The 27,407-nt window shown below is 48.3% G+C and overlaps 1 protein-coding gene across 3 annotated transcripts in view; it reads right to left on the reverse strand.

Annotated features, from left to right (window-relative positions):
- Positions 1 to 27,407, reverse strand: part of CDC45 (cell division cycle 45) — a 435,048-nt gene that overhangs the window by 65,048 nt on the left and 342,593 nt on the right. For all 3 annotated transcript variants that reach the window (XM_078667950.1, XM_078667952.1, XM_078667951.1), the window contains one exon: positions 21,691 to 21,774. In XM_078667950.1, coding sequence (XP_078524076.1) covers positions 21,691 to 21,774 — 84 coding nt within the window. The remainder of the gene's footprint in view (positions 1 to 21,690; positions 21,775 to 27,407) is intronic.

Raw genomic sequence — 27,407 nt, forward strand, 5'->3', positions numbered from 1 at the left:
CTATGAGGATCATCTTGGCTCTCGAGTGAGACAACTTGATTAGGGGAATCGAACGAAATATGTAAAGAAATTTGTCTGACCAGTTGATCCAAACTGCATTCCCCAGTGTTCTTGGATGGTAGTACCTGGAGGCAAAGCCCTGGCATTTTCTGTTTCTGAAGGCAAACAAGTCAACAGTTGGGGTGCCCCACATTTGGAAAATATTTTGTATGGCCTCGTCGTGCAAGACCCATTTATGGGTTTCGTTGAGAACTCGGCTGAGAGCACCTGCCTGAACATTTTGGATACTTAGGAGGTGAGTTGCCATGATTTTCAGGTTTCCGACCAAGAGCCATCTCCAAATCATTTGGCCTTTAGTGACAAGGGTCTGGACCACATGCCCCCCTCCCCCTCGCTTGTTGAGGAAATACATGGTGGTGGTATTGCCTATTTGAACAATCAGGGTCGTGGTCGTGAATGATGGGTGAGTAATAGATTAACTGCGCGGAGCTTTAGGAGTGTGACATTACAAGTCATCTCTCTCTGCAACCATGTGCACTGAATCTGGAGGTGATCCATGTGGGGTCCCCATCATAGTAGTGATGCATCCTTCACTATGGTCCGAAAGGGGATCTATTGGTGAAAAGGCATGCCTTGCAGGGGATTGGCTGGAGAACACCAGCAATTCAAAGACTGTCTTGAATGTATGGACAGCTTGATTGCCTGTCAGTTGGTCCCACTGGTCCTCTAGAAATTCTTGGAGAGGTCGCATGTGGAGGTGAGGAAGATGCATGAGGCGAGCTGAAAAGAGATGATAAAGCCCTCAGCGTTGGATGAGATACCTTCATGCAAGTAGGATATTTCTGAAGGATCAAGCGTCTCTCCTCCGAAGGAGATACTTTGCCTGTCTGGTGTCAATGGAGGCTCCCAAGTAATGCAAATTCTGAACTGGAGTTGGCGTGGACTTGTTGAGATTGAAATGAAAGGAGATCCCATGTCCAATTGAAATAAAGTTGGATTTCTTGAGACCTTGACGTCTTTATGATCCAGTCGTCTAGGTATGGGTAGATGAAGTTTCGGTGCTTTCTTGGATGGGCTGCCCACACTGCCATGCACTTTGGAAATGTGCTGGGTGCTGACTTTAGGCAAAATGTAAGTACTGTGTACTCATAATGGTCCTTTCCCACAACAAATCTTACAACTGAGATGCTTTCTGGTAACTGGAATGTGAAAGTATGCATTGTGAAGGTCAATGGAGCAAAGCCAATCTCCCTGGTGAAATTGGGGTTAGATTTGATGTAATGCCAGCATCCAGAACTTCTCTTGCCGAATCCACATGTTGGCTTTTTTTAAATACAGTATGTGTCTGAATTTGTTTTTGTCTCTTATTCACCAGGAAGTACCTGGAATAAATGCCTGTCCCACGTTGACTGCGAGGAACAGACTCCACCGCCTTCTTCTGTAAGAGGATGTTGACTTCCGACTGGAGCAATGTGAAATGGAAATTGGACAGTTTTGGAGGAATGGACAGTGGCAGAGTGGAGAACCTGAGACAATATTCATGTTGCACAATATTCCGAACCCATGCTTCTTTGTAGTATGTTCCACTGTCAGATAATGAGAAATGCTTCCCCCGACCGGAGTGGGTAATAGAAGAGGGGGAAGTGAGGACTCATGGTTTGGATCCTGTTGCTTGTCTACCCCCTTGGGCAGGCTGGTGGGTAGAGCGTCCTCTTGTCTGTTTACCCTGTTGCTGGTACAATCTGTGGTGCTGCTGCTGACATCTACCTGTGCACCACTGAGGTGTTTGAACCCTCTGAGAACAAAACAGACGCTGGTAAGGTGGGAACAATTTTCTTTGTTCTTTCGGTTTCTCTAGACCCACTTCTATGAGGGACACCATTTTGCTTTTCATTCTCACCGTTTCAGGGTCAGCAGGACTTCCAAAAAGTGTGCAACCTGAGAATGGCAAATTCTGAATGCGTTGTTGCGACTCCAGCTTAAGGTATGTCAATTGGAGCCAAGCAGGTCTCCTTAAGGGTCACTCCATGACAACATGTGCAGCTAGTAGGGAAAAATCTGCTGCTGCACTAATCACCTGATTAGATACCATTGCCCCTCGTTGACTATATCCACGAAGTCTTCTCTCGTCTTTTGGAATAAGATCAGCAAAATGCTGGAAAGGCTCTGTCATATCTGCCTAAGAGAGCTGTAGCGCTGGCTGCTTTTAATTATGTTGCTACTGTGTGGCACACTTTGCGGAGTCCAATTTCCTGCTCTCTATCCGGAGGAGCAGATGATGATGATGGAGATGTTGAAGGGTATTTCTTAGCCACCAATATGACCACAGAGTCTGGTGGAGGGTCAGATCAGAGGAATAGAGGGTCTTGATACCGAGGTCAGTATTTCTTTTTAAGTCCTGATGGAGCAGGCTTTATTATGAGTGGTGTCAACAACAGCTCCATGGCAGGCTCTAAGAGGCCAGGGACCAATAGAAGTAGCGGTCTGGAAGCTGGATGTTGGTGTAGTGTCTCGAATATCACAGATGGGAAAATTGTTGAAACAGACATCTCTTTATTCAGTATGGCAGTCCCTCGCACCAGGACCTAGTCGAAAGTTGTAATGTCAACCACAAGGCAGACATGAGGTGGTGGAGAGTGATAATGTTGGTAAATATTGGCCTGTAAACGTGGAGGGAGTATCTGTATGTCTACGATGAGATGAGAATGGCTTGCTCTTCCTTGCACCAGAGCAAACAACATCTCATCTATTCGGAATGAAAGTCCTTTACAAATAGAAATTGAGCTCACAGGGTCCAATATATGCAGCTCTTTTAGCACGTTAGAAAAACGGGACAGAAGACTGCAAGCAGGATCCTATGAGAAAAATGGGTGCCCAAAACCAACTAGGAAAAACAAGTACACCCTCAAGACTTTCCAATTCTGGAAAAAGAAAATTATTGGTTCAGAAGTCTGCATTTTAATTTTTTTATTTCCTGGGTAAAAAAAAAAAAAAAAGAGGTGATAAAAGTAATCATTGTACGACAACTTATGAGACAGGAATGGAGCAACTCAAATTAGAGTCCATCAAGATTGTCAGAAATAATATTATTGCTGCTCCACCCCAAAGGACTGTCCATCACAAAGTAGCTTCTTACACTTCCTGCCCCAATCCAAAACATTTGCTCCAATACACCTACCCACTTGCTTACTTGTACCCTCTTACTTCTTCCTGACATTCCTCCCCCCTTTAATAGTCCCACTCCATTTCTTTTTTTTTTAGCTTACAGCTTTATGTCACTATGCTGCATATATTATTTTAGGCCTACCTCTTTTAACATGGTTTTCCCTGCCCGCTTTGTTTACTTACTGCTAGCTACATTGATGCAAACATGTAAATCTATGAAATATTCAATACTGGAGAAAAACAAGTTACTTACCTGTACACTGTGGTCTTCCAGTATTGATATCTTTCATAGATACACACCTCCACGTTTAGGCCTACCACTATTATTCCTCATCGAAGTGTTGTGCAGTTCCTAGGAATCCCCAGGACCTGCGTGCTTTGGATGACCTAAACTGAGGGCTTGGTGTCCAAACTGATTCAAGACAACCCCACAGGATACGTCAGCCGTTCAGCCAGCTAGCTCTACAGTGCCACTACCACCCCCTGTATCTTACAGTGGTGTAGGTAGTTTCTGGCAACCACTCAACATGACAATCCTGATTCCTCAGGGATCGTGGAAAACAGTACAGTACTTTTCACTCATTCACACGTGCTTACTTATTCTCGGAAAATACACAGGATGTCGTTTAGGATGTTTCAATAAGTATTTATTGGTCCAGCGTCAGTCTTTGTGTAAAACATATTAGCTGTGACAATCAGGAGACAGAAGCATACGAAAGAAATCGCAAGTACTAATATAGTAAACAGTAGATACATTTCTACCTTAGTGCTAAGAAGATGAACATATACAGTTCAGATAAGACAGTAGCACTTGCATATTCCTATATTGCACACACTATGTAATTTGCCTAAATGTACCTAGCCTGCATATGTAGGTGTAGCATGTATATGTGTATAGATATATATGTATATAGCTGTTAGAAATGGGATCCCTGGCTGGCCAGGGCTTGCGCCAAAGTCAGTCAGAGACCACCACTCCTAAGTCAGGGCAAGGGAGTTACACGCCAAGATAACCCCTGCTCAACCTCTAGGTAATGTAGCGCGAGCAGCAAGGCTAAACTTGGAGGTGATGTGAGTTAAGTATTTGCGCACGCACCCCAGCGACAACACCCAAGGCCCACCACAAAGGAAACTCCACACAAGGTTATATAAAAATAGCCTTTGTATTACACTAAAACACATTAGATAAAAACACACACTTTACAATGTGCCAACAGGCATGGGCAGAATTTACAGGGGATATGTACAAGACAGGGCCACATGGACCACTGTCAGGAATCAGCACTTTTAGAACTTAGAATATACAATCACTGTAGCACAAATTAGAACATAAAGTACACAACCAGTAACTACTGGTAACGGTTAAGTACCACCTACGCAATCCTAACCACCTTAGGAACAGGTGACGCAGGGAACCAGGACCTCACTAGCACCACCTGTACTAGCAAGAACAACCACCCAAGTATCACAATACCTGTAGGGGTATAAGCACATAACACATGATGCAGAACATGCATTCAGAGGTGTACGGAACAAGGCACATGATGCATAAACAACACATTCAGAGGTGCAGGGAAGGAAAACACATGATGCCTAAAAACATTCAGAGGTGTATCAAAGAACACATTTGCGCAAAAATCACATTAGCCACAACCTGTGGCAGTCCCTAGGCCAACTGGCCTCCCTAGGGCTAGGAGGCCTGGGTCCCAGTGTCAGGGTCCTAAACGTGGCAGCTGCCCACGAAGTGCTGGGCAGCTGTGAAGCAATGATGGTGGGGACAACGTTGGAGCCTCTCAGGCTCTGCACAAAGCCCTTGTGTCCCCCAAGAACCTCGTGGCTCTAACCAAACAGAATGGCCCTCCTGAGCCTCTCATGCTCTTAAACACAATGTGGGCACTCAAGAGCCCCTCTCAGGGCTGTAGAACAAGAAATGCCCCTGGAGCCTCTCCTAGGCTCGAAAACAAATATGCCCCCTTGAGCCTCTCGTGGGCGCTCGCAACAAATGTGGTCAAGGAGCCTCTTGGGCTCTACACAAAACAAAGGTGCAGCTTGAGCCTCTTGGGGCTCTGCACAAATGCCACCTGCGTCGGAGTCCCCCCTCTAGGGACTCAGAATGAACAAATGCCCCCATAGCCCTCTTAGGGCTTTAAACAATAAAGCTGCCGCCTTGAGCCTCACGGGCTCACAACCACTCAGGCCCTCGCACTGGCGGGGAGGGGCGGGAACCGGCAATGTGCCCCGACTGCTCCCTCCCCTTTGCAGGCACTCACCGGGCTTCTGTGGATGCTCCCTCGGTCTGCTCTAAGGGAGTAGCGCGTCTCCTCTGCCCGGCAGCTCTTCTCCGCTGTGTTCTGGCCGGACTGTGCCTCTTTTCGCCGGCGGCCGGGGCTCTCCCTCGTGAGAGCCTCGCCAGCCCGATGCAGCCGGTTCCTACCTTCTTCTCGGGCTGCGGGGCGGGGCTTCCGGTCGGGCCGCGCTCTGATTGGCCGGCCTGACAACCACTTCCTGGTCGTCGCAGGCAGCGCGGCGGCCCGGCGGTGGACACAGTATCAAACGCCGGGTGGGCACCGGCTTTCTTTGTAAATAGGTAGATCGAGGTGGGCACTCGATCGGGCCCCAAAAATAGCGGCAAGGTCCCTGCGAGGTGGGCACCTGCCAGGGGGCTTTAAAATTGGCAATTAAAGCGGGCAAATGCCGGGTAGGCACCGGCTGTGCACAAAAGCGCTCCCTAGCGCTAGGACCAAAAATAAAGCGCTCTCAAGCGCTAAAGGCAAATAAAGCGCTTCCAGGCGCTCCAAGCAAAATATAGCTCCAGCAAAGGTCTGGAGACAGGTAGGGGGGCAAGGCTGGGCCCAGAGCCAGCTCACTGGGCCTCCAGGCAGGGAGGCAGTCCAAGTGGCGGTCCTCCTGCCCAGCAACAGCAGCAGCCCCCTCAGGCAGGATCCTGGAATAGCACAACATTCATGGGGACACAGCCCCTTCTTATACTGAAAAACCCTTTGTCTGTAGGTGCAGAGTGGGGGAGAAACCAGTTGCAGCTGGTTTTGGAGCACCCTTGATGTGCTCAGCCCTCACTCTATTCACTGGCAGGGCTAGGGTCATTAGATGCACCACAGGGGGCGGTGCCAGCATCGTGTGGGGAAAGCCCAGCCCTATTCAGGACACAGGTGCACTCCTCCCCAGCCATCAGCATGCTAATCTCCACACTCACCACCGGGCAGACCCATCATGACTCATGGAGCCTGTCATCCCAGCCAGCTCCAGCCAATCACACGCCGGCACCTTTACAGCACACACATAGCCATGTCTAGAAGTGGCACTTCCACACTAGACACATACACGCCGCATACCTCATTTCGCATTATTCAATCACACGAGTCCGCACGTACCAGACTCGAGCCTGTACACCCCACGCATCAGGAACTACCAGGGACACATACATTCCCCATGCATTCCTATGGGAAGGCAGGCCTATCTCACCACATGCACTCAAAGTGAGCACGCACTTTCCACTGGGACACAGTGAAAGTGCGCAGAACCCAAAAATCACCATCACCAGGTCACCATTAAAAGCAAAAAGTTTAGGGGTGAACCTGCCAGAAGGGCCAAGTCCAACAATAGCCAAGAATATAGTGAAGAACCAACCCCCTCATCTGATGGTAGAGAATGAAGGACCCCGTCTCTGCTCGGAGGATGACACACCGCAAGGGATGTCAGACCGATTTGTGACGAAGATTCAGCATGCAGGACCCTTTGTTAGCGTGGAAGGAATTCTCAGCTCATTTGCATGGGGAATAAGGGTCTTTTATACTTGAGTGGTCACTCCAGGGTTTCTTCTAGAATCGATATGTTTTGGTAACAATCATAAATGTTTTTCTAAAATAATGCGATCATGCACCGCAGGCCTGTTGGCCAAGGATGAAAAAGGTGGTGACCCTAATACAGAATCACTATGGAATGCCTGAGGACGGGTGGTATGTACGTCAGGTACATGGATTAAGGTAAAATACTAAGAGCCTGGTGTCGAAGAGACAGGAGCAAACTACTAGGTAAAGGGTCACCTGTTCAGAACCGTTATTGTTGTGTGGATAGGACAATGTATGTAAAAGGGGGCATAACAGACAGGGTTATGTATGCCCTGGAGTCCATCCAAGAAAGAAGTGACTCAAACAGATGGACTCACCAAAGAACAAAAATATATTTCCACTAAAACGTTTCAGCTTCCACCTTCCTCAGATAGTACAAGATGGTTTGCTCAGTGGCTGCACAGATGACAGCTGAATTTTCAAAAAACATAATGAGTGAAAATTCCATTTGGAATGTAGAATCAATAGTCTTGAGAGCTCTTGAGATATGCAGTAATCAGGTGGTATTGTCAGTAATGTTCAGTCCATCTGGATGCAGTGATTTTAAAAGGGACCTCCAGAAGTTCTCTGGAGTCCAGGAGTTCTTCCTTTAAGACATGTTCCACAGGGAAAATCTTCAAATCTGATAGTAAATGACCCACAAGGTTAAAATGATTGGCTACAGGATGGTCCATTTTCTTATTAATTAGTGCAGATTTGTGGTTCTTGAATCGTTTTCGGAGGACATTCACTGTTTGGCCTACATATTGGTTGTTACAGCTTTGGGGTTGGCACTAAATCACAAATAAATAATGCATGTTGAGGGACATGTAAGATGCTGTCTTATTCCATAAGTCCTTCTCGTAACAGAACTAGTTACTGATGATGATGCTGCTTGCAAAAGGTATTCACACGTGATGCACCTTTTAGAGTCACAGCAACTAACCCCCGAATATGTTACAGCTTGCTTGAGTTCAGATCTCATAATAAGAGATCTTAAATTGGGAGCTCTGCGGTAAGCAATGACTGGCGGTTTGGAAAAACCTTTTGCAATTTTTCACAAGCGGATAGTAAGGGAATTTTTTTTTGCATTATAGTTCTGTAGTTGGAAGCTGATGTATGAAAGTCAACCACAAATGGAGTTCTGTCACTTTGGTTTCTGCTGTTGGTATTCCAAATAAGTGCTTCCCTGGGTATCTGCAAAGACTTGTCAGGCACTATACTTCTACTTGATGGGGGACACTATTACGCTACTCTCTTAATACCGACCAATATATGTTACACTTTGGTTTACTGATTCACTCTCCCGATGCCCCCACTCATTGTTCCCTATACACTAAGACATTGGTATAAGCCATCCACACACCCAAGGTGTACCTGAACACCTCTGTAGTGGTATCAATGACTGGTGCCGTCTTATATTACTTGTTTACCTGTTTGCATATTGATATGTTTTATGTATGTTATTATTATCCTACCATGTCAGTGACTATTATACTGCTTCCATTATCTCTGTTCATTCCCACCGCCCCTACCCTGTCTTTGTGAAGCGCTCTGATATCCGTAAGGATCTTGTTCGCGCTATATAAAACTTTGAATAAATAAAATAAATGTGTTGCTGTATGATATGCAGATAGCCTCACATTTTAAATAATGTAGCAAGCTCTTGTAGATGGTCTTTACAGGTGTCCTCATTGCTGCAGATGCGTCTTTTTCTGAGTACCTGGCTGTAGATGATGCTCAATTTAGTGTGATTGGAAGGGTGAATTGTGGGATCTAGGGATATGCTCCTGTTGAAAATCTTTCCAATCCCATCAAATTTTTCCAAAGAATTGTTTAAAATTCTCAAAGATTTCACCAATCCAAGGGTGAACAACTCATCCATCCAACATACTCCGCAGCTCTGTGACGATCTGGCCAACTACTTGAAGCTAAAGATTGATAATATCTACATCTCCTCTAACCTACAGACGGAACCCAGTGTGATCTTGTTGGACCTGGGGTTACCAGATCACAAAGGTAGCTTGACACAGGGTAGAGAGGACTTTCCAAAGGCAAAAGTGTTAAGCTTGCGTCACACCCTTACAGTAACTCAGCGTCCATCCATTCAAAAATAACACTACACCAGTTTAGAAAAATACTGTTCACTTTTATAAAAGTTCTTTTGTGTTCACTTATTCCATCAGATTGTTTTGTCTCTATTCACAACAAGTATTTCTCCATCTGTCTCTTTACATCAATAAAAACTCAACAATACATTGCATTTGATTATACGCTTGCTCTCCAAAAAGATAAAAGTTCAGCAACAACCTTGGCACTCCAATCTTCTAGCAACTACTTCACAGTTTATTTTAAGTAAACGGCAAGTTGGGTGTTTCCTTTTGGAGAAATCAAACTGTACAGTACCCTCAATAACTCATTGTCTTTTTAAACAAAGGTATAAGGGTTCAGCAGTCATTTCCACAGTTGTTATTCTTGGATATATGAGTTCAAGCAGCTAAATAGCTAAATGGAAACAGGCTGGGTAATCATTTATTTCATATAGATTTTTGGTTCCCTCTATGACCACATTAGTTTGATAGAATAACACAATGAATCTTCTAGGCCCTGAATAACCCTCAATCAGTCAGGACTGGGTCAGCCTTGTTATCCCGACTTCCATCTGCTGGGAGCTCCCTTAGCTATATCCTGAAGATTCTTCATCTAAGAAAGACTCTTCCCAGGCGGTAGATTTGTCTCACAAACGAGTCCAATAATCAGGGAGATCTGTCTGGGGCGTAGTTCAGCAAGTTCGAGTCACCCAAAGCCTGCAGTATATTCCCTTAGTCTGGGCTGAAATTGCTATAAAAAGGTAGGAGCTTCCGTCGGCCTTCCCTACCCTCCGGTCTACGTTCCCAGCTTACTTTTTTCCGCAGTCTTGCCAGGCCCTCCGGCCCAGGATTAAGTTTCCTTTGTCTAGCCTCGTTCTCCAGCTGATGCGGGTTTTCGATGGGAGACGGGCCCACCCCGAAGCCGGTTCCCGTCTGATTAACTGACAGGGTCCGATGCAATTTCTCCTCGGCGCTACCGAGATCCTCCCCCTATCTGGTTTCACCCGGGAGGGATCTCGCCCGAGCCCAGCCTCCGTCAACTCCTCCCCTCCCCTTCCAACGTCGCGCTGCACTTTCTGGGCGGCGTTTCACTCACTCCTCTTCCGGCGGCTCTCTCCAACAGCTTCCGTTTCACCCCTGTGAGCTCTGTCCCGAGGGCGCTGACAGCTCCGCTAACTCAGCGCAGCGTCCCTCACTTCACGAGTCTTTACAGGCCTGCCGCAAGGAGCCGCCAAAGCGCGAGGAACCCCAGGATCAGCTGACAGCCACCCCACTCGAGTGCGTTCCTGGCCAAGCGGGGGAAAAGAACCTCAGGCAGATCATGAAGCTGCAGGTGAACCAGGTCGCGCCAGAGTGCTGAGTATCAGCTAGAGTCTATTTTCGCAGGGGGGGGTGGGGGGGGGGGGTTCAAATTCTAACAGAAGGAGGCAGTCTCAGCTGCCCTCACCTGACCTTCTTCAGTTCATGTCCCGTTCTACTTCTGAGGGTAAACACTCCCTTTCAACATGAGGGGTATGAGAGGTAGATACACCCGCTGGGTCAGATCAATAAGTGAGGGATAGCGTCAGCCAGTAGAAAGAGCAGCCCCATGAGGCAGTCAAACCCTCCACACTGCGCCAACCTCCTCCTCTCACAGCCTGTACTCCAACTGAAAAACACTCCTCTCCACACGAAAAAATGGCTGCCCAACATTCCGCCTTTTATAGGCTGACCCTAGAATGTCCAGAGGAGTCCAGAAGGTTCTGGAAACCCTCATACTGTCCTATGGACCTGAATCCTGAGGTAACCAGGCAAGTGGCAGTTGAAAGCCACCATTTTGTGGAACCTGGGGATCCAGTCAGAAAAGCACCTAAGTCAGGGAAAAAGGGGGGTTTGAGGCCTAGAAACACCTAGCCCCAAGGACAACACCATAAAAATTCCAGTGGACATAAAAAATAAAAAAAACAAAGGTTAGGAGGCAGAAAGGGGCAAAAATAAATAAATAAGTGTGAGGGACCACCCAAAGGGCTGACAGGTCTAACAGGTCTCATATAATCATGAGGTTCCCTTCTCTTCCTCATTGGAAACTTTTGAGGCCATTACGGTGGACCAAGTCCACTCATTACTGGATCACCTAAAATCTGGTTCCCCTCTCGACGTGGCTCCCCCTTTTATCATCACAGCTTTGGTCTCGGCTATAGCAGCCCCCATTGCTGAAATATGTAACCGATCTCTAATCACAGCCACCTTCCCTCAGAAATGGAAGCTGGCACAAATTAGTCCTATTTTTAAAAAAGCCCTGGCCGATCCTCTGGAACTTCAAAACTTAAGGTTTATCTCCCTTCTCCCTCTGTTCTTCAAAGTCATGGAAGCCTTATTCAATAAGCAGTTAGTTCAGTATCTTGAATTGAATAATTTGCTTGGTTCCGCTCAGTCAAGCTTTCGTGCTTCGCTCAGCACCGATTCCGCACTAACTGAAGTCACAGATACGATCAAGTTGTTCCTAGACAATGGGATCCCTACTATGCTGATCCTTCTTGACCTGTTGCCCACATTCAACACCATCTCTCATCGAATCCTAGTGCATAGATTACGCGAGATTGCGGTCAGAGAAATGGCACTTAGATGGTTTGAAAGCTTCCTTGCCGACAGAACGCAGCAGGTCCAACTTCACTGGTTTTCATCTCACATCTCGGCTGTTGACAGAGGGGTCCCACAGGGCTCCATTTTAAGCCCCATGTTATTCAACATTTATGTATCTTCTCTGGCCTCTCCATATGCTCATATGCGGACGATACACAACTGATCACCACCATTGATTCAGATCGCGCATTGATCAGAGAAAGATTAAAAAAATGCATGTTAATGACTGTGGCCTGGATGACTGCTAATTTTTTGCAGCTGAACACAACCAGAACTGAGATTGTGCTGTTTAGGAAAGCAGAGGAGTTTTGGTCTACTAACTGGTGGCCTCCTGAGTTGGGTGATTCCCAACCACCCCAAAAAAATGGGTAAAAAATGTAGGTGTTGTCATAGATGATAAACTCTCCATGGAGCAACACGTGAAAAGCATCTCGGGCACCTGCGTCGGCTTGATGCTTATCCTGAGAAAGATCTTTCCTTAGCTTCCCCTTTCTGCCAGAAAGTCGCTCATTCAGGCGTTATTATATTAGTAAGTAGGCTGGATTATGGTAATTAGGGAAGATCTTCTGTCTAGACTGCAGGTCGTGCAGAATACTGCTGCACGTCTTGCCCTTAATCGGCCATCCCGATCTCCTTGGGAACCTCTTCTGAGTCTACTTCACTGGCTGCCCATCAGGAAGCGAGCATTATTCAAGCTTCTATGTCTTGCATTTACAACTCTACAGGGGCATGGCTCAGTCTACCTCAGCAAGAAGTCAATACCATGTACCCATTGTCGGCAACTGAGGCATCGGCGGTTGTTGTGTCCAAGGAGGATCAACAAAATCAGAATGGGAGGTCACTCATTTTCCTACCTTGTGCCCTCCCACTGGAACAAGCTGCCAGACGACATTCGAGCTAGCCCCACCTTTGGGCTGTTCAAAAAACATCTTAAAACCTGGCTGTTTAGTCACTAATCAGTTGTTTCTCCCTTCTCTCTTCTGATATTGTGGCGCCGAGAGATCCCCGGGGGGATAATTCGTTTTGCGCCTAACAAATGCTAAAAATAAATGAATAAATAAATCAATGAAAGCATATATCAGCCTCAGTCTCCCAAACCCTTTGTTCCAGTCGGAGCACTAACGCACAAGTTACTTACCTTCGGTAACTATATATCTTTAAGACGTCGGTAGGCGTTGTCGTGGGAGTCATTGTCGCAGAGATTACGTCGCTGGAGCTACTTAGACGCACTGATGTCAGTTCTGTACATGACTTTTCACGCCAGGAACGCAGAGCCATGCAAGAAATTGACCACTAGTGCCTTGAAACTAAGACCCTGAAAGGGATGACCTAAACCCTAGAAATCAGTTCGCAGAACGGGGAGGATGGGTGGGGCGATAAGGAATCTATCACTACTGTTATCTTACAGATAAATAGTAACCGAAGGTAAGTAACTTGTGCATCTGAAAGAAACAAGTAGTGATAGATTCCTTACCTTAGAATAGATACCCCAGCAATACCAACCCCGGTTGTGGGTCTGCAAACCAATATCACAGCAGAAAGTCTTAGAGAACAGAACGGCCAAAGAAGCCATCTCTCCGGACTTGGCTGTCCAGGCCGTAATGTTTGGGAAACATGTGCAGCGAGGCCCACGTAGCTGCTTCACAGATGTCATGCAAGGGAACTCCCCGTCCCAAAGCAGTAGCGGCTGCCGGCAGCAGAATGGGCACGCAGTCCTACAGGAGGCTCCCTTTTAGCCAAAAGAATAACAAGCCTTGATGGACAGAACGACCCACCTAGAGATGGTCCGCTTGTGCACAGCCCAACCTTTCTTGGAGACCACGTAGCCAACAAAGAGCTGGTCATCCACCCGGAACTGTTGTGTGCGGTTTAGGTAGAAGGCGAGCACACGTTTTGGGTCCAGACGGTGGAGCCTCTCCTCCTCTTTTGAGGGATGCGGAGGCGGAAAGAAGGTGGGCAAAGTGATGGTCTGCTCGATGTGAAAGGCAGTGACGACCTTTGGCAGAAAAGATGGACGAGTCCTGAGAACTACTTTGTCAGGATGGGCAGAAAAAGGAGGTTTAGAAGAAAGAGCCTGGTGCTCACTCACTTTTCTGGCAGAGGTGATGGCCACCAGGAAAGCGGTCTTTAAAGTTAGAAGACTAAGAGGACAGTTGTGAACTGGCTCAAAGGGAGCACGCATCAGATATGTCAGAACCAGGTTCAAGTCCCACTGAGGCATTATGAAAGGAACAGGAGGGAAAATATAAGTAATGCCTTTTAAGAATCTATTTACAACAGGGGACATGAAAAGAGAAGGCTGATCTGGAAGCCGTAAAAAGGCTGAAATGGCTGAGAGATAGCCCTTGATAGTGCCCAGAGCAGAGCCCTGCTGGGCCTAAGAAAGGAGGAATAGTAGGACCTCTGGAAGATGGGCAGAAAGGGGATCCACAGCCTTTGCTGTGCACCATGCCACAAACTTATTCCATCTGCAGGCGTACACCATCTTAGTGGAGGGACGACTGGCTGCCAAGATTACATCACAAACTTTGGGGGGGCAGGTGAAAAGAAGTCAACTGCCGCCGCTCAATCTCCATGCAAGGAGGTGGAGGCTGGACAGTTCAGGTGGAGTACCGTCCCCTGTTGCTGCGACAGAAGATCCTCCCGAAGAGGATCAATAGCCATGCTGAGTAGCTCGGGATACCATACTCTTCGAGCCCAGTTCGGAGCCACAAAAATGACTTGGGCCCGGTCGCGCTTGATCTTCTTCAGCACTTTGGGTAGAAGTGGCATAGGCGGAAAGGCTGATAGTAAACCGCAACTTTACTCGCGACGAAAAGCGGCGCCTAGCGAGTGCCGCCTTGGAAATTCCAACGTGCAGAACTGATGACATTGCACGTTCTCTTCGGTGGCGAATGAATCTAACCAAGGCTCTCCCCACTGCTGAAAGAGACCTTGCGTCATGTCAAAGTTCAGACGCCATTCGTGATCAATCATGCACTGGCAGCGGAGTTCGTCCGCCCTGGCATTCAGAGAACCTGCCAGGTGTTGAACCACCAGGTAAATGCCTGCTGTCCCAGCCATGTCCAGAGGCGCAGAGACTCCTGACATAGGGTCAATGACCACACCACGCCCTGTTGGTTGCAGTACCACATGGCGGTGGTGCGGTCTGAACACCTGCACTACTCTTCCCCGGACAGAAGGAAGGAATGCCTTCAGTGCAAGTCGGATCTCCCGAAGCTCCAGAAGGTTGATGTGGAACCCGGACTCCACCGGAGACCAGAGGCCTCTGATCTCACCCTCTCCCATGTGGCCGCTACATCCCAGAAGGGACGCCACTGTGTGTTCCGGTTGGGGAAGGGAGAGGGATCTGCCATTGACCCAATCGCGATTTGTGAGCCACCACTGCAATTGTCATGCAGTGCCCTCCGAGATCTGGACGTGATCGGACAGATTGCCCTGATGCTGTGCCCACTGGAACTTCAGGTTCCACTGCAGAGCCGCATATGCCATCTGGCATGATCCACTAGCAGGAAGTACAAGACCATCAAGCCCAGTAGCCGGAGGGTCATCTTGACCGGAACCCGGGATAGAGGCTGAAAGATCGGAATCATAGCCTGAATATCCCGGACTCGCTGCTCGGGAGGATAAACCCGAAACTGTGCAGAGTCCAGAACCGCTCCGATGAAGAGGAGCTTCTGAGAGGGAATCAGGGCCGCCTTCAGCACGTTGATGGAGAACCCCAGCCAATGCAGGAGGTTGGCCATAGTCTGGAGGTGGGAAACTACTGCCTGGGGCGAACCTGCCTTCAATAACCAGTTGTCGAGATAGGGGAAGACTGGAACCCCTGATCTGCGCAGATGAGCTGCGACCGCCGCCATCACCTTCGTGAACACCAAGTGGCGCTGGTAAGGCCGAAGGGGAGCACGGTAAACTGAAAGTGCTCGTGGTCTACAGTGAACAGTAGGTAATGCCGGTGGGCCAGCAGGACAAGGATGTGGAAATATGCGTCCTGCAAGTCCAACGCTACCATCCAGTCTCCAGGGTCGAGGGCAGACCAGACCTGAGCTAGCGTCAACATCTTGAACTTCTCCTTCCAGAGGAAGCGGTTGACGTTCCTGAGGTCCAAGATAGGACGCAGGCCCTTGTCATTCTTGGGGACCAGAAAGAAGTTGGAATAACAACCACGACCTACTTCTGGCCCAGGAATGCACTTGATGACCCCCTTGGCCAAGAGGACGGTGCCTTCCTGCGGAAGAATCGCAAGATAGTCCCCCGACTGAGGTGGCATAGCTGGAGGGGTAGTCTCGAAGTGGAGGGAGTAGCCCCTTCGGACAATTTACAGCACCCACCTGTCCGAGATGATGTTGCGCCAGTGGGGGGAGATGATGGGGAATTTTGCCGCACACTCGTGTTTGATGGGCCTGAAAGTTCGGACTAGGAATGCTTTGAAGTGGATGCTGCGAGGATGGAGGTGGACTGACCCACCCGCTGGCACCCAGAACCGCCTCGGCGGTTCCCACGTCCGCGGAAGCGCGGACGATGTTGCTGCACAGGCCTGTGGCTCTGAAACGAACGTGTTGGGGCACCCTTTCCGTGGCCACGAAAGGAGCGAAAAGCAGAAGGTGAAGCAGGGCGAGAGGCTGGCAGGCCCGAGGACTTGGCCGTAGCCTGTGAGTCCTTAAAGCACTCCAAAGCACTATCTGCTTTATTGCCAAAAAGGCGAATGCCATCAAAGGGCAGTACATCAGAGTGTTCTGGACATCCCCTGAGAAGCCAGTTGTCCTCAGCCAGGCGTGGCGCCGAAGCGCCACCGTCATGGAAATCGCCCTGCCCAGCAAGATGGCGGTATCAAGCCCACAACTAATGGTGAACTTAGCTGCATCTCTCCCTGGTGCTATAGCTTGGGAGAGTACTGTCCGTGACTCCTCAGTTGGGCAGTGTAGGAAGGTAGATCCCTGACTATGGTTGCCCCCAACTTTTTGCCTGGTGTTTTGCTGGTTTTCTGACTTAGTTGACCTGAGGCCCTGCTGTTCAGGACCTCAGGCCCACTGCTCTCTCTGTAAAATGGATTCCATGTACCTTAGGTACATATCTAAATTGGATACTGAGCCACCTTATCAGTCCCTGTACAGTGTACCTTAGGTACCCAGGGCATAGGTGTACCCAGGGCCTACCAGGGGCTGCAGCATGTATTATGCCACCCCTGGCTGGCCATCCAAAACTGACACAACTGGCTGCACGACAGCTGGGGCAAGGTGGTGTACTCACCCTTTGCTTTAGATATAGTATACCTATATCTAACCCTAAAATGGACACACAGATCTCCTATCAGTCACTCCTATGGCAGGCCTTAACAATCCTGAAGGCAGAGTGCTTGGAATCGTGTGAGATGGTGCTCTGGCATGAGCTGAGCCTGTCTGCGGCTTTCGGGACCCATCCCTTAGCCGTTTCCATGATATCGCATACCATATACTCTTAAAGTGCATTATAATCCTCGCGGTTAAATGCCAACTCTGGTATCGCTTTATCAAAACATGTCGAGTAAGGTGTCATACGAATTGGGATACTAACCCCTCGCCAATTCTGGCGACGGGGTTAGCATTCCACCCTTCTAGAGGGACACGACATGCATGTAACCTATAACCCGGTTAAAAGTCAGACAGAGCCTTAGCATCCACAAAATGGATGCTGCCACCGAGACACAAGTCTGCCCTCCTGCTGCTGGGAGTCCTCCCAGAGCAGGAGATAAGGACAAAGGGTTTCCTGCCAGGGGCGGTGCCAGCACCGTCCCAGACAGGGTTTTGTGTATTGTAGGTAGGCAGGGCTTTAGAGGAAGGTGACTGCACGTGGCACCCCGGTGCTCATTGTGCATAGGCTGGCTGGAACCAGTTCCAGGGACACTCCAGACCCTGTGCTGGGGAAAAGCCCGCCAAGGAAGTGGGTGTAACCACCCCCCTCCTGGTCCCACCCCTAGGGCAGGACTTAGTCGCGTGCCAGCCCCCTTTTCCAAGATAAAGGTAGAGACTGGCCCCCTTCCAAATCAGATCATCTTTGAATCCTGAAACTACTTTCCACGAAAGGAACTCAAGACTTCTTCCTAAGATTTCTCCCTTGTGACTAAGGAGTAGTCACCCTGCATCCGCAGGCACCATCTAAGAACACTGCGGTCTGCTGCACGTCCTTCCTCCGGAATCCGACTGCCCAGCTCGACGAGACCCGGCTTCCCTGGCACCTCTGACCTCTACCCACCTCTACAGCCCAGCTGAGAACCGTGGGTGCGACGAGACCTCAAGGGACCGGCCATCGCCAAGACTGCACGACTTCTGCACAGCAAGCCCACGAAAGTAATTTCCTGGTGAGTGCTTTGGGGTCCGAGAAGCCCCAACCCTGAGCAGCTCCAGCACCGAAGAGCAGCCCCCCAGCATCTCCACGATCGGCGTGGGGCCCTTCTGCTTTTTACTGCTCACCGCGTTGTTTGGCTACTAGCCCGCTGGCTTGTGGCCTTCCTGACGACGCCCGACGACAACACTGCTGCTGGTCTGGTTGCTCCAGACTGGCCCTTGCTTCCCTCCATCGGAGAAGTACCCTGGACCCTCCTGGTCCGGCTAAGACGCCATTTTAGGTCCACCGCGTGGGCCTTGCATTTGCCAAGACTTGTTGCCCAATCCTGGGTCCAGCGACGTCGACAGCAAGAACCTTCGTGGGACAGCTCGCACCTCCATCCTGGTCGCCGACAACGCCTCCTGGTCCGAGAGACTGCAGAGCCCAGCCGTGCCCACTCACCTGACTGCGGTGACTTCGCCCGGTGCCATCCTGGTGCCCACTTAATCACTGGCTAGTGATTCAAGAACTTGGTCCCCTCTGCTTTCAGGTTTCCTTCTTCCTTGATCCAGGCTTGGATCCATCGAACTTTTCTTCACTGGTCGCCTGCCAGCAACTTCTTCCTTCCAGGCTCCTGGTCCGGCAACGAGATCCCCGACGTCTTTTCAGACCTATGCAGCTGCAGCCCCTGGGCTAGGTAACTTCGGCACTTCGGTGTCCCAGCATAGCCTCACTATCCTAGGGTCAGGATCCACTGTCGTTTTCTCCCTACCAGGTCGGGTTCGCCCGTGAACACTAACTTTGCCTTTACTAGCTTCCATAGACTTTGTCCCGCATCCCGCGTGAGAGTGCACACTCTGCACCCGAGTCCCCTAGGTCTCCTAGAAGTAATCTAACGATTCCCTAGTCAAGCCCTAGCGATTCCAAAGCCTATTAGTACTGTTACTTACCTGCTAGTAATTCGCATTCCACTTTTAGAGTATATGGTTTTTCGTGCCCCTCGGGCATTTGTGTATAACGTGCTAACTTAAGTATTTTCATAAGAGTTTTGTTGTGTGCTTAGCACCCTGTCCTCATAAAGAGTACAGGGTTGTTGTGATTCTAATAAATACATTGTTTATTTTCATAACACTTGTGTGGTGTCCTTTCACTGGGTGTTCAAGGGGTAAGGTGATGGTAAAACAGCTGGCTTAACACGCCCTCTAGAGTCTTAGCCTTAGACTGCTCGTATCCATGCTACTAGGATAGCTGGTCTATAAGGTTGACTTACAACCAATCATCAATAAGGGTTGTTTGGACTGATACATAGTGATCACTAGAATAGTGAGCACTGCATATCAGGCCAACTTCTCACAGGCAGCACCTGCGCAACCGTGTCCCACACAGAGTGGGAATAACGGCCCAAGAGGCATGCGGTATTCATAGAACGCAGCCCTAAGTTGGCAGATGAAAACAGATTTTTGCCAAGCTGCTCCAGCTTCTTGGATTTCCTATCCAGAGTTGCGGAAGGGAAAGTGTTCTGGGAAGCAGAGGCTTGGACAACCAAGCTCTCAGGAGTGGGGTATTGGGAGAGAAAGAGGGTGTCACCCAGAGCCGGGCGATGGCGTTGGCCACGTTCCGGTCCACAGGAGCCCCTATGTTGGGCATGGACCAAGTGCCCAAAAGAACCTCTGAAAGTGCGTCATCAAAAGTCAGCAAGGGCTCCAAAGAGGTTGCAGCCGGCGGAAGCACTTCTGTCGGGTTAGTCCTGACGGCCACTTTAGGGAGTTCGAGTGGAGGGCCTCAGCCGCCCTACGCAACACCACTGCTTAACTGGCTCCCTCCTCCGTAGCCACGCTAGAAGGAGACAGCAAGCCAAGGTCAGGTGAGGTGTCAAGATCACTGGCGTCCCCAAAGTCCTCTGCCCTGTCCGGATCATAGTCACACTGTTGTGTGAAAGGGTCCTCAGACCCCTCCCAGTCGTTCCCTTCCTCTGATGTCTGTGAAACAAGCTGAAAATAAAGAGGACGGACATAGGGGTAAAAAGGCCCCATCGGCGTTGGAATCTGCATCTAGCGATGCCGATCTGGCACAGTGTCCGGGTCGGGGCTGAAACTGTGACCCGACGTCGGCAGCGGCAACAGACTATGTCGGAGGTGGTGCCGGCAGAGGGGTCGACACCGGTGGAGGTGTGATGAGGTCAACCAGTGCCGCCCGGGATCGGTACCTGGATGCAGAGGGGTCCTGCAGCGCCGGGGCCAAAGCTGGTGGCGGCGCTGAAGCTGCCGGCGATGGAAGGGCAAGACCCCCAGTTGGGCCTGCGGGGCCCGTAGGCGCATCAGCGGGGTCAGACGGCCCAAAGAGTCAGGCCATGGCAGCAAGAAACTTTTGCACCTGAGCAGGCGTCGCTGACGGACCCGGGAAGAGCAGGTAGGCCAGCGGCGAAGTCGCAGGCTCTGCCGGAGCTGCAGGGGTGGCACCACCCGCACCCTCAGCAGCGTGACGGACGAGGGGAAGTCGAAGAGCGACAACGCTTCTTAGACTTCTTCTTGGAATGCTTCGACTTATCTGACCCCCAAGTGCGAAGACTTGGATCCAGAGGAAAGATGGTGACTGCTCCGCGACCGGTCCTTCGACCTCCCATAGGACCGGGACCTTGAGCGGCACGCAGCCAACTGCCGGACTTCCAGCAACTTTCGGGACCGCTTCCGCAAAGTCTTTGGCGCCATGGCCCAGCAGTCGAGGCACGACTTGGAGTCGTGGTCGCACCCCAGGCAGTAGATACACTTGTGGTGTGGGTCTGTCACCGACATCATGCGGTGACAGTTCCCACAGTTCTTAAAGCCTGGCATCCCTACGACACCAGGAGTCGATTGACTAAAAGAATTGAGACACAAGGCTTCGAAAAAACTCAGTCAAAAAGTGACTGGGGGTACTTGCTCTTCCTGAATCTGCGCTTGCTTGCGTGAAAAATAAAGAACTGACGTTAGCACGCGTGGGCTCGTTTAAGTAGCTCCAGCGACGCCATCTTGGCGACAACGACGCCAACGATGAACGCGGACCCGCACGACGATGCCTACCGACGCGCAGGGGTATTACTGACGAAAACTTTCCAGATACAGTCTGATGCCTGGGGGTAATTCTAAGGTAAGGAATCTATCACTAAGTGTTTCTTTACGATTCACTACTACTAGCTACTTTACTTGATTATTGTCTGATGGCAATATTCTCAGGCATCACCAGGAACTTAACTGGCAGTTAATGGTAACTGAAACAGCAGCATACATGTACAGAGACACTTCATGAACTATACAGCGGGAAATCCACTAACACTGGGTGTCAGTTTGCATTGGGAAAACTATCCAAACGCTTTGTATTTCCATTCATGTTCAAATAAAAACCTGGTCATATTTTTCATAGATAATGTACAATATTTTGTATTTAATACCTACTAGATTTGCACATTTCAACTAAGCTTTCAATAAATGAAGGTTTCATTTATCATACCCCTTGTAAACAAGTTGTAATATGGGCAACACCCCAAAACACACATTCTGTGGTCAAGGTGGAGGACCTCCCTCAACCCCTCGCTATCCTACAAAAAGCACTGGCAAGGCCGAGGTTATCACATTAAGGAAGCCAAATGATCAAATAAACACCATTCAAACAAAAAGTAGGCTACTTACAGAGCACACAAAGGACTTGAGCAAGTACTTGCTGAGTAAACACAGGGAAGCTGGCTTAGAAAACATTTTCACGTCTGGTGTGCCCTAAAAAAGAAATTATGGAAATGCAGTTCAGAGAAAATGCCACCCTCCATCAATAAAGTGTACAGAAAGGTTCTTGGTACATTCAATAACAGATGTAAGATGGAAAAGTTACTCAACTGTAATAAAGCATTGATTTTCTATTCAAACCAAATACCTCAATACTTGAGGGACCCTAGAAAACTTTCAAACATAATTTAGAAATCATTTATAAAAGAAAATCTTTATGAAGCATCCTTTGTCTGTCCTGAAAGCTAATTAAACCTAATTAGTCAAAAAAGGTATAAATCGACTGAAATCACTGCGTTAAAAAAAGTGGCAATTAATCAGGAAATGGCAGTCCCTGAAAAAGGCTGCTACAAAAGTATATATAAAAAATTAACCACCTTCAAGCATTCCAGAGGCTGCACCGGTCACGCACAGAAGTTTCTCTGAGGCAGTTTGTTTCAAAAGACCAGTACGCTGTAGGATATAATGAGGCCACCTGCACAGTCAATCATTCTGGAGAGGAGGGAGAGATGTTCATGAATTCAGACCGAATACTTCCGATGGAGAAGAAAAAGTTAGTTTGCTTCTGTAACTATCTTTCTGGTGCATACCCCACACTCCCTTGACACCTGAAGTGCAGTGAAAATCTGAGGGAATCGGTCTCTTCAGGGGTGGTCTAGAGGGTGCTATCACCTGATCGGTCATAGTTAAAATTTGGTCCTTTTGTTAAAAAAAGGACAAATCAGCTATTAAATTTATGGTTGAGTGTCATTTCAGCCCGTTAGTTATACATGCTTCTTTACTATAGTACCGTGGGACTCCCACTTCGACAACGGGGAGTGATTTGAGCATGTGAATCTATGATGGATCCAATACTGGATAAACAGACATACCTGCCGGCTTGCTAAATGCACTTTAGATTGTGGAGTGGTGTGGAGCGAAGAGGTGCTTCTTCAGGAGTTTTACTGATGGTGATTTCAGGGTCCAGTCTAAGGTTAGTGGGGAGGTCGTTCCATAGCTTGGGGACAAGATACACGAAGGAGTGCAAGCGACATCTCGTTTTGTTGACATTAGGCACTGTCAGCAACTTTAAATTTCCAGACCGTAAAGGCCTCCTGGGAGTGTAAGGGGTGAGTAGTTGCCAAATGATGGGTGGACCTTTTCCATGTACTGCCAGAGTAGCAATGCACAGGGCCTTAAAATGAATTATTTTCTGCACCGGAAGTCAGTGCCGAGCAGCTACGGCTGGGGTAGCAAAGTGGTGTTTAGGGAGTCTTTCTGCCATTTCAAAGGCAACTGACCCCTTAAGGGCAGAGTGACGGAGCATTACATAAGAGAAGCTTCAACTGCTGCCCTCAAAGCGAACATACCTTTGGTGAATATCTGCAGGACAGTGATTCTGAAAGGTTGCCACACCTTTACAAGTCAGTACTGCTTGTGAAGCAGTATAGGAAAAGACTGCAGTGAAGCACGCAGTTCCATACAAATTGCTTCAAATAATGCGAGTGTTTGCTGTTTCCGGTCTTACATTGATACTGCAGGTATTGCACATTAAACTGTTTAATTCTTCTCATCATTCATAATCAAGCATGGGAATCTAGGAAAGAGTCAATGCTGTAGAATAAATTAGTTACTTACCTGTAACTATAACCTCCAGTATGGCTAGCTTAAAAAATTAATATGCAGCCCTCTCCCTTTAGAGGCTCACCTAATTCCTATTCCCACACACTTGCATTCTAAATCTAAAACAGTGATCTCTTTTGGGTGAGTGGGAGGGAGCTCAACACACTGACCTAAATGGCTTCAGTTTTGGTCTTTTCCAATTCGGTGAAAAGGCCATCAAACAGTTTCCAGCAGTTGTGCACTGCTATTGTAAATGACTGTGGGACTCCAACAGCAACAATGTGGAATAATTTAAGCTTGAAAATGTATGAAATATACTAAAGCGAGATACCTGAAGTGACACATAACTAATCTGTTTAATTGTAAGTAGCTAAAATAAGTTTTCAACACAAATGCCAGGGCCTGAAGAAAACCTTTACAAACAGGAGAACTCAAGAGAAGAGGTTTCTTAAATTTTAGGCCTGGCAATATGGGCAAAAGATAATGGGTTAGCTTCTTATCAGCTGCACTTTGCTTAAGCAAGTGATGGCTTGACCTGGACTTAAACATAAAAACAAAGATAACATGCAATTTTCTGAAAATATTCTCCATAATTTGCTACACTGCTGTGGAGTACGAATATTGTTTTGTCAAACAAATGTGAGCTAAACACCATAAGATCTTTAAGGGAACCAACTCTACCAACAATATATTTGCCTGCTCTGCAGTAGACATAAAAGATATAACATCTACACCAGTTTCCTTTACAACACAGTCACTTGCAATAAAATTAGCAGAAGGGATGAAAACAAGTTACTTACCTGTAACTACAGTTATCCAGTATTGGTATCTTTCACAGATTCACATGCCAGGAGTTCCACTGTAAATACAAAAGTAGTGCAAAAGGTAAATAACAGTAGTAGGCCTAGATCTTAGTAGCCTATCTACATCATTATGCTAAAAGAACCAAAAGATTAATCTCAGCCAATCAGCACCCTCAAGAACACTCAGCAGAGCCAGTTCTCCTCAGATTTTCGTTAGCACAAGTGGGAAATAAGTATCCCAAAACAGAGATCTGACTACGGGGAGGAGGGTGGGTCCATGTGAATCTATGAAAGATACCAATACTGGATAACTGTAGTTACAGGTAAGTAACTTGTTTTCTTATCCAGTATTGGGGTATCTTTCATAGATTCACATGCCTGAATCGGAGTAGCAAGCAGTATAGCAAGTATACAGTCGGATGCGGATGTTGGGAGACTTATGCTGATAAACTCCCAATTGCATCCATAGATTGTTAACAAAAAGGTATAATAAACCAAACCTTCAAAGTTAAAAGCATGACCTATGAATAGGAAAAGAAAAATGCATAATAATATTACTATATGGATATGTAAGCATTATGCACATATTATATACAATGAGCATGTTATAATCGCAGAAATTTGCGTGTATCATGAATAATGACAACCATAGATAGTATTCAAAAGGCTGAAAGGTACCTGAAACTGGTCTCAAAGAAAAAGATGGCATAGGACAGCCTGTCCAACCACCGCATCCTCTTGACATGTAGATTGAAGGCAGTAATGTCTCGTGAAAGTGTGGACATTTTTCCATGTCGCAGCACGACAGATATTTTCTAGAGTCACTCCAGCAAACAACGTTGTAGACGCTGCCACAGTTCTTGTGGAGTGGGCTTTGACTTTCCTTAGCAATGGCCTGTTAGTCTGGTCATGACAGAAATGGGTTGTAGATGCTATCCATCTGGCAATTGTGGATTTTGTGACTGCAGTTCCCAGAGTAGCTTGTCCGTAAGCCACAGAAAACTGGTTGGGTTTTCTAAAGGTCTTTGTTCTTTGTAGATAGAACTTTAAACATCTTTTGATGTCAAGAGAATGTAAAGTTCTTTCCGCTGGTGTAGACGGATTTGGAAAGAAAGTCCGTAATCTCAACGCTTCATTGAGGTGAAACTGTGACGGTACTTTAGGTATAAATGTAGGATTAGTCCAGAGGGTCACATAATCCGGAGAGAAATGTAGAAATGGTTCCTTTATAGTGAAGGCCTGAATTTCACTCACTCTTCTAGCAGATGTTAGAGCTAGAAGTAAAGCAACTTTCCACGTGAGAAACTTGAGCTCGGCCTTGTGGATCGGCTCGAATGGGTGTTTCATTAACTGCATTAGGACAGTGTTAAGTTCCCACTCCGGTAGAGGAGGCCGCACCGGAGGAAATGCTCGGAAAAGACCTCTCATGAATTGTTTGATTAATGAGGATGAACATAAAGAAGGAAGCTTAGCCGCTTTTCTGAATCTGGAAAGTGCGGCTAAATGGACTTTAAACTGAAGAAAAAGTGAGTCCAGACCTAGCTAGATGTAGCAAATAAGGGATAATTTGTTCCGCAGAACCTTCTATAGGTTGAACCTTGTTAGCCTCACACCAACAGCAAAACCTCTTCCACTTTAGGTAAGTATTAATCGTGCTCGAAGCTCGTGATTTAGTTAAGATGTCACGACAGTCCTGAGGGTTGTCAAGGTCCTTGAATTCTAGGAAATGAGGAGCATGCGTGTAAATTTAGAGACTGAGGGTCCGGGTGAACCACCTGCCCCTTGTTCCTCGACAACATTGTGGGTGTCGGAAGAAGACGGATCGGCTGGTCCTGGGATAGTAACAGCAGTTCTTGGAACCAGCACTGATGTGGCCACCGGGGTGCAATCAGGATGAGATGGCGGCGCTTTGATTTCATCTTGCGTAACACCCTCAGGATTAGAGGTATTGGGGAAAAAGCGTAAGCACAAATCCCTGACCATCGCATGGACAGGGCATTCCCCCTTGATCCCGATTGAGGATATCTGCTGGCGTAATATCAGCATTTCTTGTTGTGCTTCATTGGAGGCTCTGACATGTTCCGCCTTGAGGGTTATGTTGTTGTTGGACATGGCCCTTCTGGCAGGTTCACCCCTGAACTTTTTGCATTGAACTCTGAGATAAGTATAGTGATTTCTGGTCTTTGCGCACTGTGGCCCAGTGTAAAGTGCGTGCGCGAGATTGGCCTGCCCTCCCATAGAAATGCATGGGGGATATGTGTGTCCATGGTAGTTCCTGATGTGTGGGGAGTGCAGGGACGAGTTTGGTATGTGCGGAGTCGTGTGATTAAATGCTGCGCGATGATTTATTGTGTCTAGTGTGGAAGTGCCACTTCTAGAAGTCTGTGCAGTGAATGTGATTTGACTGTCTGGCTTGTGATTGGCTGGAGCTGGCTGGTGTGCCTGGCTCCAGGAGTCAGGTTGGGTCTGCCCCGGTGGTGAATGGAGAGATCTACATGTTGATGGCAGGGAAGAGTGCACCTGGGACCTGAATAGGGCTGGGCTTTCCCTCCACAATGCTGGCTTCGCCCCCTATGGTGTGTCTGATGTCCCTGGCCTGTCCTGTGAATAGGGAGAGGGGCAGAGCAAAACAAAGTGCTCAGGAACCAGTTGCATCTGGTTCGCCCCTCGCCTGTACCTTTGGAGACAAAGGATATGTCTGTATAAAAAGGGGCTGTGACCTCATATTAAATGTTCTTGTTTCCGGACTTGAATCTACCTGCGGTGTGCTGCTGCTGGGGCCCAGGGGGAAGGCATCCAGGGGCTGGGCCTCCCTGGGCCCGGCCCAGTCCCTGGATGCCTGGAGTTCTTGCTTGGGTCCTAACAGGAGGGGGCTTGCTGCTAGTGGGGGCCAGGAGGGACCGCCATGGGGGCTGTCTCCTTGCTGGAGTGCTCTATGTGCTGGCCTCTGGGCCCTGCATTGCCCCTCCTGATGCCCAGGACCTCTGGGACCCCTTTTTTGCTTCAGGGGGATACTTCTTTGGGGGATTTTGTAGCTTTTGTGCCCCAGCGCCTGGTTGGCGCTTTATTTTGCATTCATAGGCAGAGCGCTGTCGTGTTCCCTCGGGGGGGGGGGGGGAGGAAGCACTCCTGCCCTTTTGTGGCCCTTGCGGGTGCACACCCCGCTTATTTTATTAATCCTAGAGCGGATGCCCACCCCGAGTATTTGTGAGCCTTAATGGG

Source organism: Lissotriton helveticus, chromosome 11 (genome assembly GCF_964261635.1).
Source record: "Lissotriton helveticus chromosome 11, aLisHel1.1, whole genome shotgun sequence".
Taxonomy (NCBI): Eukaryota; Metazoa; Chordata; class Amphibia; order Caudata; family Salamandridae; genus Lissotriton; species Lissotriton helveticus.